General features: G+C 56.1%; 1 protein-coding gene across 45 annotated transcripts in view; it reads right to left on the bottom strand.

Annotated features, from left to right (window-relative positions):
• The window catches only part of TNNT3 (troponin T3, fast skeletal type), a 30,811-nt gene that overhangs the window by 2,521 nt on the left and 14,832 nt on the right, over positions 1 to 13,458 (bottom strand). For 32 of the 45 annotated variants that reach the window (XM_043970212.1, XM_043970218.1, XM_043970225.1 and 29 more), the window contains 7 exons: positions 10,578 to 10,596; positions 8,287 to 8,332; positions 6,817 to 6,933; positions 6,646 to 6,723; positions 5,548 to 5,661; positions 5,318 to 5,427; positions 4,491 to 4,581 (listed from right to left, as the gene is read on the bottom strand). In XM_043970212.1, the coding sequence (XP_043826147.1) occupies positions 4,491 to 4,581; positions 5,318 to 5,427; positions 5,548 to 5,661; positions 6,646 to 6,723; positions 6,817 to 6,933; positions 8,287 to 8,332; positions 10,578 to 10,596 (575 nt within the window). Of the gene's footprint in view, positions 1 to 2,300; positions 2,342 to 4,490; positions 4,582 to 5,317; positions 5,428 to 5,547; positions 5,662 to 6,645; positions 6,724 to 6,816; positions 6,934 to 8,286; positions 8,333 to 10,577; positions 10,600 to 13,458 lie in introns of all 45 variants that reach the window. The other 13 variants (XM_043970217.1, XM_043970224.1, XM_043970221.1 and 10 more) reach the window with 2 other exon arrangements.

Raw genomic sequence — 13,458 nt, 5'->3', positions numbered from 1 at the left:
TAGGAACCAGACTAACCTTGATTTGAAGCCTCTCTGAGCAGCCTAAGCTCTCCCACAGAAACCACGGGGAAACTGAGGCAAAAATGACTTGTCCAAGGCCACAAAGGGAGTGAGTGAGAGAGAGCCAGGTGGCCTGCCTCCTGGGCAAGGAGGCTGTGTACGATATCACACTAGTCTCAGACCAACATCAGCCAGACCAGTGAGCCTGGAGAAAGGGAAGGGGATAAGCAGAGCAGGAGTCCCCAGGACCCCTCAGCACCCTGGCCTGGCCTCCAGGGGACAGCCAGCCCAGTCAGCTCTGGGGAAGCGTCCTGGGCTCCTTGGAGTAGGGCCACTGCAGGTGATACCTTGAGATCTGAGAGATGGCCACCCTCCATTCATCCTCAGAGCTCCTTTTCTAGAGGCCCGGGGCTCTCATTGCTCCCAGGATCAGCCAATCTGCTCCCAAAAAAACCATCATGATGTCCTGAAGGGAAGGAGTTGGAGGGTGGAGAAGGACAAAGGTCCAGCTCTTCTTTCCACTTAACTCTGTGAGCCTTTGGTCGGGTCTGGGCTCATCGCTAGATGAGTCTCTCCATCAGTAAAATGGGAGGGGGGAGAGCAAGCTTGATGATTTCTAAGGTCCCTGGCAGCTGGGATGGTCAGTGGGCTGAGGTGGGGGAGGGTGGCGCTGACCTTACACCCCAAAGGGAAGGGGCAGAGCTCCTGACTCAGTGACCTCAGGGGGCTGCCCCCAGGACGATCACTGTGGTTGGCGTGGCAGAAAAAGGCCCTGAAGGGCCACTGGAGACCTGGCCACACAGTCAGAATTGGGCCAAGGCCAGGCCCGAGTGACCCGAGGGACTCCAGGAAGGGTCTCCTCACTTCTAGACGTCTCCCACACAGTCCTGGAGAAAAGCGTGATGGCATGAAGGTGGGCAGAGCCTTGTCCCAACCTCCCAGCTGGGCTTGGGAGCCGGCTCGGGCCAGTGTCAGCCAGAGCAGGCTGGGGTGTGAGCTGTCCCTACGGGAGAGGCATCCTCTGCAGGTCCCCCTTGACTTGGGCCCATCCCCAGACTGAACTTCATCCTCGGCCTGGACCCTAAACCAGGCTCCCCACCCCCAAGGCCAGGCTAGGCTCAGGCCGCCATTGCCTGCCTCCTGCCTGAGTCACTACGGCTTTCCTCTTCCCACCAGGGGACAGGGACCTCAGGACACAGAATTCCAAAGCCCGGAGGGACCTCGTTTTAGTCCGAGTGACTCATTCTACAAGTGAGAAAAGAAAAGGGGAGAGGACTTGGCCGAAGTTCTGAGGGGGGTGCCAGCCTCCGGGGGCTGAGGGGAACTTCTCCTTGCCCTGGGTGGTGGGGCTGGTGGTTAGCTCTGGCAAGTGCTACCTCAGCCCCCCGCTTTCAGAAGGAAAGGGAGCACAGGGCAGCTTTACTGGATGGAAGCGGAGGGGAGGCAGCTTTGGCACAAGCCGGCCCTGCCCGCACTGGACACATGTCCCATGCTGAGAGGGCGGAGGGCCCGGGGGTGCAGGGGGCACATCCCTGGGCATCATTGTGCGCGCACGGACACACGAGTCAAGACTGGGGGGTGACCAAAGTGTCTGTTTCCCCCACCAAGCTCCTGCTTGGCCTGCAAAGCTGCTCTCTTCCTCCCCACTGTGGCTGAAAGAGGAACAGCACCCAGGGTATGAGCAGGGGCAGAGGGGCTAGGATGGGGATGGTACCCTCGGGGGTGGGGGTCCAGGGTCAACTCCAACTTCAACAAACATTGAGTCACCTCAGCTCCTGTGCCTGGAATGTGACCATCCCAGGAGCGTGACACTTACCTCTTCCCAAATGGCCTGAGGGGCTGGGGTGCAGCAGGCTCAGGCCACGGCAGGAGACCTGGGGCAGTGCTGCTAGGTCAGTCCTACGGCCCGGTCTGGACATCTGCACTCCTTGACTGGTGCCCACTCTTCCTTCCCTTCCACCTCCCTGTCCTCTCTCTTGACCATTACTCCATTCCTGAGGTCCCTCCATGCCCAGCCCCCTACCTAGCAAGGCCAGGTGGCTGAGAGGCTCCTGGGCCTGGCACTCAGCCCCCTTGCCCAGCCCAATTTTGGTGTAGGCCTCTAACTTGGCAGCACTGTCCCAGCTCCGCCGGGGTACTGAGCCGGGCAGAGGGTGAAGAGTGAGGAGAAGGGAGGCCCCTGTGTGGCTCCCTCTTCACCTGCCTTGTGCCCACTGCCTGCCAGTGTCCGCAAGCACCCAGAATCTCACCATGCATAAAGCGGCCAGCAGCCTGGCCCATGGAAGACTCTTGGTACTTACAACTTAGCCAACATCTCCACCCTGGCACGCACAGTCATGATCTAGGAAGATGGAGAGGGTTATGTTAGGGGGGGCCGTGCGGTGGGTTCTGCAGGATGCAGAGACGGAGGGAGGGAACAACAGAAAGTGTCCTCCGGGGCTCATCTGGCTCTGTTGACACTGACTGGACAGGTGGCCCAGAGGGCAGAGGTGGCAGCAGGAGCGGGCCTCTGGCAGGCCCTGCCAAACTGGCACAGTTGGTATACAGACTGGCACTGGGGCTTAGGACTGTTGTCTGAGGGGCTCATCCCCAACCCAGCCATGGGCACGTGCAGGAAGGCTTGGCCCATGGTGAGTGCCAAGGCTTTCTCCTATATTGGGGAGGCTCGGGGGTCTGCATATGCAGAGAGAGGCTCCACTCCCAGAGGTTCTGAGGATGGGGGTCTCAGTGCACAAGAACATTCTGGGAAAGGGTTTTGGGGCCATCCCAGGCCCATGGGGACTCTTGCCCTACTCCCACCAGAGCCAGGGTAATGAGGCCACACTGGACACGAGACAACAAGGGCCATGCTGATCTGGCCTTTGGCCCATCTCGAAGCTCCAAGGGTTTGCTGAGCAAATGAACATTGTCAATAAGACTGTCAGGCCAGTGGGCAATGGTCAACCTTCTGTTTACCAGTGGCTTTGTAGGAAATGTGCTGAGGACCACTGATTCTTATCTGGGGGTCAAAACGAGGTCTGGGCGGAATTTCTTTTTTCTTTTTAAATGTAGAATCCAGCCATTTCGCCAGCCCAGACTGGCTTTCACCCAAGGCCTTGAGCTGTGAGGCTTGAGGGTCCCCCAAACTGTGAGAGTAAGAAGCTTTCCCCTGGCTGGGGGAAGGGGGTCTTCTACATCAGCACCTTGTTCTACCTGGGCCCAGAGGCCAGAAGCAGGAATGCTGGGAGGTGGTGGCTCCCAGAACCCTCTTCCTACAATTCTACTTGTCTAATGATGGAATGACCTGCTTGAGGAGGTGGTGAGGTTCCCATTGGTACAAGTACTCAAGCAGAGACTGAAGAGGCCCTTAGCAAAAAGACCTGGATCCAATGGGCATCTTGATCCAGGCTCTCGTGGCTCCTCTCTGACTTGAACATTCTCAGATTTGGTGAATCTTAGCTCTGACGATTTTTGAGCTGGACAAGGGACAGAGTGCGCCCGAGGCTTATGCCAACCTTGGGCACTGTGCAGACTGTGGTGCCCGAGCCACGGCTCTTGTGGAGGGGGGATACGGCAGGGCCCCTAAAGCCAGCTTGGTGACGTGCCAGCTTTGGAGATGGGGGTTGGTTGTATGTAAATGGGCTTTCTGGAGAGAAAGCGGTGGATACCCAGAGCTTAGCTCAGGCCATCTCTGCCCGCAGCTTCCCACATTGCCTGAGGTCAAGTTGGCAGAACCCAGGCTCCCAGGCACAGCAGAGAGGTGGGCACCAAACAGCCTGGGGTGCCAGGTGAACAGCTGAGCAGCCAGCTCTGAGAGGACAAATAGAGGCCGCCCCATCTGTGTCGGGAGGCCTGGGCTCGCATCAGTAGCAGGACAGGCTGCTGGGGAAAGATGCTGGATGGAGGCCAAAGGCAGGGGCTGAGGGAAGCCAGCGCCTGGGAGCAGTTCCAGAAAGAGGGTCTCTCAAAGACGAGGAAATGTTTGGACTAGAAGAGAGACCTTGGGCCACAGGGGGTCGATTCTGTCACAGCCACCGTCAAATATTTGAAAGGCTGACGTGGGCGAGGGATCAGACGTGTTTGGTGGGGCCCCGGAGGGCGAGCGGGGGTGGCGGGGCACAGAGGGTCATGGGCACATTTCAGCTTGATACAAGGAAGGGCTTTCTACCAATCAGAACCACTCAAGAACAGAATGGGCCGCCTTGGCAGGGACAGAGACCTCTGTCACTTGAAGTGCCCCCTCCGCCCTGCTGGGTTCCTGGGTTAGGAGGGTGTACTGCATGACCTTGGTGGTCCCTTCCACTTTGGGATTCTCTGAAGCACAGGCATCTGTGGCCTCCTGGGAGGAGATGGAAGGGGATCTCTCTGCCTAAGGTCAGGGCAGGTGCCCAGGGAGCGGGTAAGGGCCCTGTCTGAAGGCACGACGCAGGTCACGCCTGGAGAGTTCAGCTGCAGTGGTCAGGAGAAGGCCTGGCAGAGGAGGCTGGCCAGAGGCCGGCGCGGTCACTCACCTCATACTTCTGCCTCTTCAGTTTCTCCCCAAAGTCAAACTTGTCAGTCTCGAGCTGGTACAGTGTGTCCCACAGCTCCTTGGCCTTGTCCCTGGGAGGTGGAGACACCCACAAAAAGTCTCAGGGATGGCCGAGCCACGGCAGTGCGGCACAGCCCACCCCTCCACTTTGGCATCGACCTAATCAGAGGAGGGCAACAGAGAGCCTCACGGATTGCTGAAGGGGCCAATCTCTAGGAAGAAGAGGGAGCGACACACTTGACCCCTGACCTCTCACAGACATTCAACATGGCAGAACCGGCTGGGAGCCATCACTTACTGGCCCAGAGAGCAGGACACGGCTTCCACCCGGCCAGGCACCTCTATCACATCTCACACTGGCTCGGCCCCCTCCCAGGCTGGCCTGGCCTGTCCTCTCCGGCCCCACCATCTAACAGTGCCTCGGTGCCCCTGCTACCTTCCCTTTCCTTCCTCCCTTAGGAGGCCGCATGGGTTTCAAGGCCTGTCTTATTGATGGTGGTTTCTGGGCCCCGCTGATGTCTCCTTTGTCCAAGGTTGTGAACATACGGGCAGGGCTATAGGCAGTAGGCTGGTATTTGCATCCCAACTCTGCTATTGATTGGCTATGTGAGTGTGGTCAAGACCCGTGTCCTCCCTGGGTCTCAGTGTGCCCATCTCTAAAATGGGAGGGGGTGGACTAGATTAGCTTTCAGGTTCTGTCTGGCTCTAAATGCCCGGCTCTCTCTGGGGGTGTTCTCTGGCAGCTTTGGCTGTGAGGGCCCCCCCAGGCGTGCACACACTCGCGTACACACACACACGCACACACACCTCAGCTTGTCATCACCCAGATGATCGATATTGAGTGGTTTACGCCTCTCAGCCAGAACCTTCTTCTTCATCTCTCGGGCAGTCTGTTTCTTCCCTCTCTTCTGATCAGCCTGGGGAGGAGAAGGGAGGAAAAGGGAGCCCCCTTTAGGGACAGCCCTCTGGAAGTCCCCCACCCGAGGCTGTGCCAACTGAGGGGCTGTGCCTCTGTTTCCCCAGCAAGCCTCACTTGCCTTTGCTAAGTAACTGCTGTATGAGGCCCCCATGGACGAGAGAGCCTTCTTCTTTTTCAGGTCATCCTCTGCCCGACGCTTGGCATCTTCCTCCTCTCGCCTGGCCTTCTCCTCCTACGAGGAAGTTCAGTTAGCAGGAGCGGGGGGACCCCTTGATCAGCACCCTGGACAGCACCGCCAGCTCAGCAGATCCCGTGACCTGGCATGTCTGCCCGCTTCTTGCACCAACCCACTTGCACCCACTCTAGACTCAGAGAAGCAGGATGCAAATTCCCGCTCCATTCCTCACTGCCTGCAGGGCCTTGGGCCAAGACCCTTCTTCCCCCGGGCCTGTTTCCTCTTCTGCAAAATGTGGAGGTTGGAGAAGGAGAAGATCTCCAAAGGGCTCTCTCATTCTAGGGAGAGACTCCTTCCCTGTTAGAACACTGCCCCACCCCAGCCACCAACACACACACACACACACACACACACACACACACGCCTGACCATCCCAAAGTCTGACAGGTTGTTGAAGATCGGTGAGTCAGTGGCAAAAATAAGGAAGTTCCAGTAAAGAGCCACAACAAGGAATTGTGGCACCTGGGTCGGGTCAGGTGGGCTGGGAGGAGCAGGCACAGAAACCCCTGGGGATCTATCTGTGAGCTGGGTGTCCTCCATGAAAGCTGTGGGTCCCTAGCATGGTCCCCCTCAGATTGCAATCTGCCAACTCGAGGTGAAGCCTGGCCCCGAGGTCAGGTCTACCCCAAGCCCGCAGCACAACCGACAAGCCAGGGCTGAGGAAAGCTCCGGGCACTGAGTGTATGTGCGCGCGCGTGTGCGTGTGCGTGTGTGTGTGTGTGTGTGTGTGTGTGTGTGTGTGTGTGTGGCGGGAGGGGGGGGGTCCACTGACAGGACCTGAAGGGAGCAGGTGGGGGTTGGTTGTATGGTCTGGTGTGTTTTACTCGGAGCTGACAGACCGCTGTGGGGAGGAGAAGCCTCATCTTGGCTTTGCCTCTAGGGAAAGGACACTGAGGAGGGAGGGGGAAGAGAAGCCCAAAGGGGGAGGCAGGAGGAGGCCAGGGCTGGGGGGAGGGAGCCACGCCTGGCACAGGCACTCACGGCCAGTCTGTTCTGCCGCTCTCTCTCCTTCTCGGCCCGGATTCTCTGCTGGTCAGCTCTCTCAGCTCGGCGCTTCTCCTGGGAGGAGCAGGCACACATGGACGGGATGCTCCAGCCTGGGCCCCCGGGCTCTGCCTGCCCCACCCTGCCCCAACCTGAGCCCAGACTCACGATTCTCTCCTTAAGAGCAATCAGCTCTTCCTCCTCCTTCTTCCGGGCTTCAAAGTGACTATCAATGAGGGCTTGAAGTTCAATTAGGTCTTTATTCTGCCGCTTCTTTTGGATGTCCTGGGTAGCCACAAGGAGAGGTCAGAGGTCAGTCAGACCCTCCTCACCTGCCTACCCATCTCCTTTTTAGGCCTTGTCCTTCCAGCAAGACTGCTGAGGCCCCGGAGCCCTGAGCCCCCCCCCAACACTTACACACCTCCTCCGGGAAGCCCTCCCTGACTGCTCCCACTCAGAATAGGCTCAAACAACACAATATTTGGGAGGTGCCTAAGGGCCTCCCCTCCCCCCCGGCACCCCCAGAGCAGGCACTCTGGTGTAGCTCCCCATGGAGGGGAGCTCTCTCCCTACTGGGGGAATAGCTCTGATTGTTAGAATCTACTTTCTTCCAGGAGAATGTAAAACTCCCTGAAACCAGGGACTGGGGTGATCTGGCTTTGCCTGTGCCCAGAAATGCTCTCTCCCCATCAGAACCAGCACCACTGACCAGAGAACACCCCCCACACACACACACACACCTCCCCCCCAGGAATGGCTCTCAAGACTGCAGGGGTCTTCTGTGTGGCAAAAGGATGGGCAACTGGGGCAGCTAGGTGGTGCAGTGGATAGAGCATCGGCCCTGGATTCAGGAGGACCTGAGTTCAAATCCGGCCTCAGACACTTGACACACTTACTAGCTGTGTGACACTGGGCAAGTCACTTAACCCCAATTGCCTCATCAAAATAAAACAAAACAAAAGGATGGGCAACTGAGTGGTTAGGACTGGTGAAGATCAAAAGATAAAAGAAGGAAGGAAGGAATAAAAGGAAAAGGGAAGGAAGAGAGAGAGGGAGGGAGGAAGGGAAGGAGGAAGAGGGGAAGGAAGGGAGAGAGGGAGGGAGGAGGGAAGGAAGGGAGGGAGGAGGCAAGGAAGGGAAAGAGGCAGGAGGGAAGGAGGGAGGGAGGGGAGGAGGGGGGACAGGAAGGGAAAGAGGGAGGAGGGAAGGAAGGGAGGGAGAGGGGAAGGAAGAGAGGGAAGGGGGAGGAGAGGGGAAGGGGGGAGGGAGGAAGAGGGAAGGAAGGGGATCCGGGGAAGTAACCAAGAGGGACAGAGAGAGGAAGGTCATCAAACTCTGAAAGCCAGGGGCAAAGATTAGAAGATGGAGGTGGGAGGGGAGAGAAGGAAGGTGATTTCAGATTTCCGGATGGAGGCTGGTTGAGAATTAAGGAGGAAATGGCTAAAAGGCCCCACCCAGACCAAAGCCCAGAAGATATTTGGCTCCTGCGCCCGGGGCACAGACAGCTGGATTTTGGTTGAGGGCGGGAGTGGGGGGTTCCCGATGGGCTTAGCGGCCTGCAGAAGGCCCCCTGAGCCCTGCCCGCCCCAGGGAGCGGAGGGGCTAGGAGGTCGCTGACGAGTAGCCAGAAAAACTTACGTCAAAATCGACCTTCTCTCCTTCCGGGATCTTAGGAGCGGTGAGTCTGTGGAAAGGGGAGAGAGAACGGCCTCTCCTTATCTTTGCAGCCTCAGCAAGCTTCTTCCCGAGCCTCGTTTTCCCCTCTTGCCCAGGAGGGTCCAAGCTCCCTCCCACCTCCAATTGCCTCCTTCTGCACTTCTGGCCACGTCCAGCAGAGGGCGCAAGAGACAGCAACAACCCAGGTCCATCCCCAAATCTCGTTTGGAATCGCATAGAATGTTGGTGCTTTGGGGGGGGGGGGGGGCGTTAGAACACAGAACCCAGAACATCAGGCGTGGGAGGGGTCTCGTGTGATAAAGTGGGATCAGTCCGCGGCAAGTACAAGGCTACTTCTGCCACACCCCACCTGATACCTCTCTTCCCTCTCTCTGAGACTCAGTTTCCCCAGCTGTGAAATCAAAGCACCCCAGGCTTGGAAGGGGCCTGAGCGGCCTCGGGTCCTATCCGTAAGTAAGTAAGCAGGCTCAGAGACTCCCGGCCTAGAGCCTTGGGTGTTTGACTCGCTGAGGGCTCTCATCATCAGGAAGCTTCTGACTGTGGGCTTTAGTCCTGTCCTTGCTGCCAGACCTGGAGCGGCACCTGCCTGCTTTGGCAATGCTGGCAGAGAACCTTGATGCCGCCCGCCCGCCGCTCCCTCCCTGCTCTTCCCTCTCAGCCTCACGGAACACGGGCTCCTAAACTTTCCCACCTTTGGTCTCCTCTGGAGGGTTTCTGTGTCCTTCATGAGTCAGGAGGCCAGGGTGGGGCCATGGGCCGGGGGCTCTGCCATCCCTTACCCTGAGCCTTGCATCCCACCCCTGACTCTGGCCCTTGTTGGGTCTGGACAATGGTCACGGTCTGTCTCCTCTGTGCTCCATCCTCCTCACAGCTGCTGGGGATCTTCCTTCAGACACCCCAGCGGCTCCCCATTCCCACTAGGATCCAATGCCTCCTGCTCTCAGCCATTTAAAGCCCTTTGTGCAATGGCTCCAGCCTCCTTTTCCAGGCCTCCATGGTTGCCCATTTGACCAAATAACCTTAATATTACAGAAACAGCTGATGGCTCAGTTCACAGAACGCCAGGCAGGAGTCAGGATGACCTGAGTTCAAATATAGCTTCAGACACTTTCTAGCTGTTTGACCCAGGAAAGTCACTTAGCCTTGTTTACCTCAGTTTCCTCAACTGTAAAATGGGAATAACTGCACCTACTACCCAGGGTTGTCATGAGGATCAAATCAGATAATAGCAAAACGATGTGGGCACTGCAATGCTTGGCACACAGCAGATGCTATATAAATGTTAGCTTTTATTGTTATCAGGCAGCTAGGTGGCACCGGAGTGCACAGAGCATTGAGCCTGAAGTCAGGCTCAAATCCAGCCTCAGATACTTCCTAGCTGGGTGACCCTGGGCAAGTCACTTTACCCTGTTGGCCTCATCTGTAAAATGAACCGGAGAAGGAAATGACAGACCTCTCCAGCGCCTCTGCCAAGAAAACCCCAAATGGGCTCACGGAGAGTCACAACTAAAATGATTGAACAACAATTATGTTATCATTCATATAGTCTCAGATGTCTTCAGTTTCCTGGGTTGCATTATCACACCACTGACTTCTACTGAGCTTGTGGCCCACTGAAACCCCTAAATCTTTTTTAGATGAATTCTTATTTATCTACAACACTTTGGGCCTCTACTTGGATAATTGATTTTTTGAACCCAAATATAAAACTTTCCTTTTTTTTTTTTTTTAAAGTCAGTGCTATGGCTTCATTGATCTACAGAAGACCCAGTGGGGAAGCTCCTTTCCCTATGTCAGGTCAACCCCCATTCTGTGACCTAGCATCTTACAGCCTTGAATCCAAGAATAAACACGATGCCTATTCCTGGAACTAGGTCTTTGGGGATTTGACTCAGTTGTCCAGCCTGTCCACATCATTTGGATTATGCCTGCTCTCCTTCCCAGCCTGGTAGCCTGTACACCTGACAGCATTATTCCAGTCACTCCCAAAAGTGCCCTGGGGCCCCACTGGAGACCTTTTGCCCTTCGCTGGCCACGGGACCCAGAGCCTCTCTGAGCCTCTCTGCTCATCTGTAAAATGGAAACTGAAGTCGTGGGAGGGCTGTCGGAAGCCTCAGACAGAGGAGATGGGAAGTTCTTTGTGAGACTGCCAGCAATCACCCTCCCTCCTCTGAGGGAGTCTGGCAGATGTTCATCCCTCTCTTCCTCTCTGCCCCTACCCCAGCAGGCCCCCGGAAGGAGACTCCACTCACTTTGGCCGAGGCTTCTCCTCTGCTTGCAGGACACCGCCAAGCCACCAGCACAAGGATAGGGAGAGAGAGAAAGTGAACAGAAGTAAGACTGGGCACAGGGAACCAGAGGCGAGTCAGTCAGCACAGGACCTGGGGAGGGGTCGGGGGCCAAAGAGGAGCAGCCTGGAGCCCATCTCCCAGGAGGTTGCCCCCCCAATCAAACTGACAGTGCAGCCTGTCCCCCCCTCCCCAGTCCACAAGGCCTTTGACACGGGCAGGAGGCAGCCCTGACCCACAGCGGCCACATTCATCCATCCTGGGCTCAGTCATCTCTTCCAGGGAGTCTTTCCAGATTCACACACATCCTTTCCAGCCCCGCCATCAGTGCCTTCTTCTGGACTCCACACTCATCTGCCCTGCAGCTGTCCCATGGGTGGAAGTCTTGCTCTGCCTCATCTCCTGGAGAGGGGCCTGGCTTTGCTGCTGCCTCTGTGCAGCTTCTCCCCATCCCTAAAGTGGCACCCACAGAGGGGACTCTTTCTGGGACTGGCCATTGACAGAAAAGGGCCAACAGGCCTGGGTCCCGCTGGGGCTCAGTGCCTCACCAGCTGCTGGCTCTAGGCACTCAGAACTTGGGGGATGAGGAGAGGAGCTGCTACTAAATGAGGGAAAGGAAGGCAAGGCGGCTCCTCTGGCTCCCTGCAGGCCAGCAGGCATGCCCTTAGAGGGTCTCTCTGTAAGCCTGGGATGCACCCTAGCTCCCATTGCCCCCTACTTCCCCACCACTGCCTCGCTCTGCTGCTCAGCTCCATCACCACAGCAACGAGGCTTGGACAGCACTCTGGGCTGGGCCTGGGCTGGCCGATGACAGGCAGGACAGATTAGGCCACTCTTGACCAACAAGCTACCCTAGATTGGGGGGGAAGTGACCAGCAGGTAAAAAAAAGGCCCCATGGTCTCTGCTAAAGACCAAGGCAGCCCAGAGCAGAGGGGACAGACCAGGCCACTGCACAGGCCCATAGTCCCCTAACCTTCATCCCACTGTTCTCAGAGACTAGAGCCCCACTCTCTCTCTGCTCTCTATCATCCTCTGTCCAGACCTAGGGGACTCACCAACCCCTCCCCCTCTTCCTGACCTCCCTCACACATATATACACAAATGTGCCTGCACACACACACACACACACACACACACACACACACACACACACACACACACGGTTCATGAGCAGGATGAAGGTAGCAAGATGGTGAGACCCAGCTCCAGAAGCAGTGGAGGAGAGAAGCAGGAGCAGGGAGAGACTTGCAAAGAGAACAGTCCACCTCTGAGACCCATAAACATCCAGCACAGAGACCCCTCCTTCTTCCTCAGCACATTGTGGGGGGGAGCTGGGATGAGGTACAGAGCAGGAAGGAAGGGATGAAGGAAGGAAGAAAAGAAGGAAGGAGGAAGGAAGAAGGAAGGAAAGAGGAAAGAAGGAAGGAAGAAGGAAAGAAGGAAGGAAGGAAAAAAGAAGGAAGGAGGAAAGAAGGAAGGAGGAAGGAAAAAAGGAAGGAAGGAGGAAGGAAAAAGGAAGGAAGGAGGAAGGAAGGAAAAAAGAAGGAAGGAGGAAAGAAGGAAGGAGGAAAGAAGGAAGGAAGAAGGAAAGAAGGAAGGAAGAAGGAAAAAAGGAAGGAAAGAGGAAGGAAAAAAGGAAGGAAGAAGGAAGGAAGGAAGGAAGGAAGGAAGGAAGGAAAGAGGAAGGAAGGAAGAAGGAAAGGAGGAAGGAGGAAGGAAAAAGGAAGGAAGAAGGAAAAAGGAAGGAAGAAGGAAGGAAAAAAGAAGGAAGGAGGAAAGAAGGAAGGAGGAAGGAAAAAAGGAAGGAAAAAGGAAGGAAGGAGGAAGGAAGGAAAAAAAGAAGGAAGGAGGAAAGAAGAAAGGAAGAAGGAAAAAAGGAAGGAAAGAGGAAGGAAAAAGGAAGGAAGGAGGAAGGAAGGAAGGAAGGAAGGAAAAAAAGAAGGAAGGAAGAAGGAAAGAAGGAAGGAAGAAGGAAAAAAGGAAGGAAAGAGGAAGGAAAAAAGGAAGGAAGAAGGAAGGAAGGAAGGAAGGAAGAAGGAAGGAAGGAAGGAAGGAAGGAAGGAAGGAAGGAAGGAAGGAAGGAAGGAAGGAAGGAAGAAGGAAAGAAGGAAGGAGGAAGGAAAAAGGAAGGAAGAAGGAAAAAGGAAGGAAGAAGGAAGGAAAAAAGAAGGAAGGAGGAAAGAAGGAAGGAGGAAGGAAAAAAGGAAGGAAAAAGGAAGGAAGGAGGAAGGAAGGAAAAAAAGAAGGAAGGAGGAAAGAAGAAAGGAAGAAGGAAAAAAGGAAGGAAAGAGGAAGGAAAAAAGGAAGAAAGAAAGAAGGAAGGAAGAAGGAAGGAAGGAAGGAAGGAAGGAAGGAAGGAAGGAAGGAAGGAAGGAAGGAAGGAAGGAAGGAAGGAAGGAAGGAAGGAAGGAAGGTAGGTCTTGGTCTCCATACCTAAACTGCTCCTAAGACTACTGTCCCTCTCTAGGGCTCGAGACCCTTCTCATAGCCACCAGCCCCAGGAGCCCCTCCATCCATCCATCCATCCATCCTCCCCTCTTGCTGAAGCCTTGCCTCCTTACCCAGTGCATCTCCCACCTAACACCAGCAAACTCACTGCCTGCTCAGCAAGAAAGCTGGCCAGATGCTGGCCACAGGCTCTCAGTGAGCGCAGAGGGCAGCTCGACTCCAGCCCTGCAGGTCAGCCAAGGCAGGCAGCGGCAAGAAGCTGCAAGGCTTGGGGGGCCTCCAAGGCCCAAGCCCGCAGCCAACCCCAGGGCACAGAAAGAGAGGCAAGGAAAGAGGGGCGGCAGGCCCCAGCAAGCCAGATAGCACTGGGCACATCATCAAGCCTCCAGGGTCTGG

The sequence above is a fragment of the Dromiciops gliroides genome, chromosome 6 (assembly GCF_019393635.1).
Source record: "Dromiciops gliroides isolate mDroGli1 chromosome 6, mDroGli1.pri, whole genome shotgun sequence".
Classification (NCBI taxonomy): domain Eukaryota; kingdom Metazoa; phylum Chordata; class Mammalia; order Microbiotheria; family Microbiotheriidae; genus Dromiciops; species Dromiciops gliroides.
Note: the sequence above shows the minus strand (reverse complement) of the source record. Positions and strands in the feature narration are given on the sequence as shown.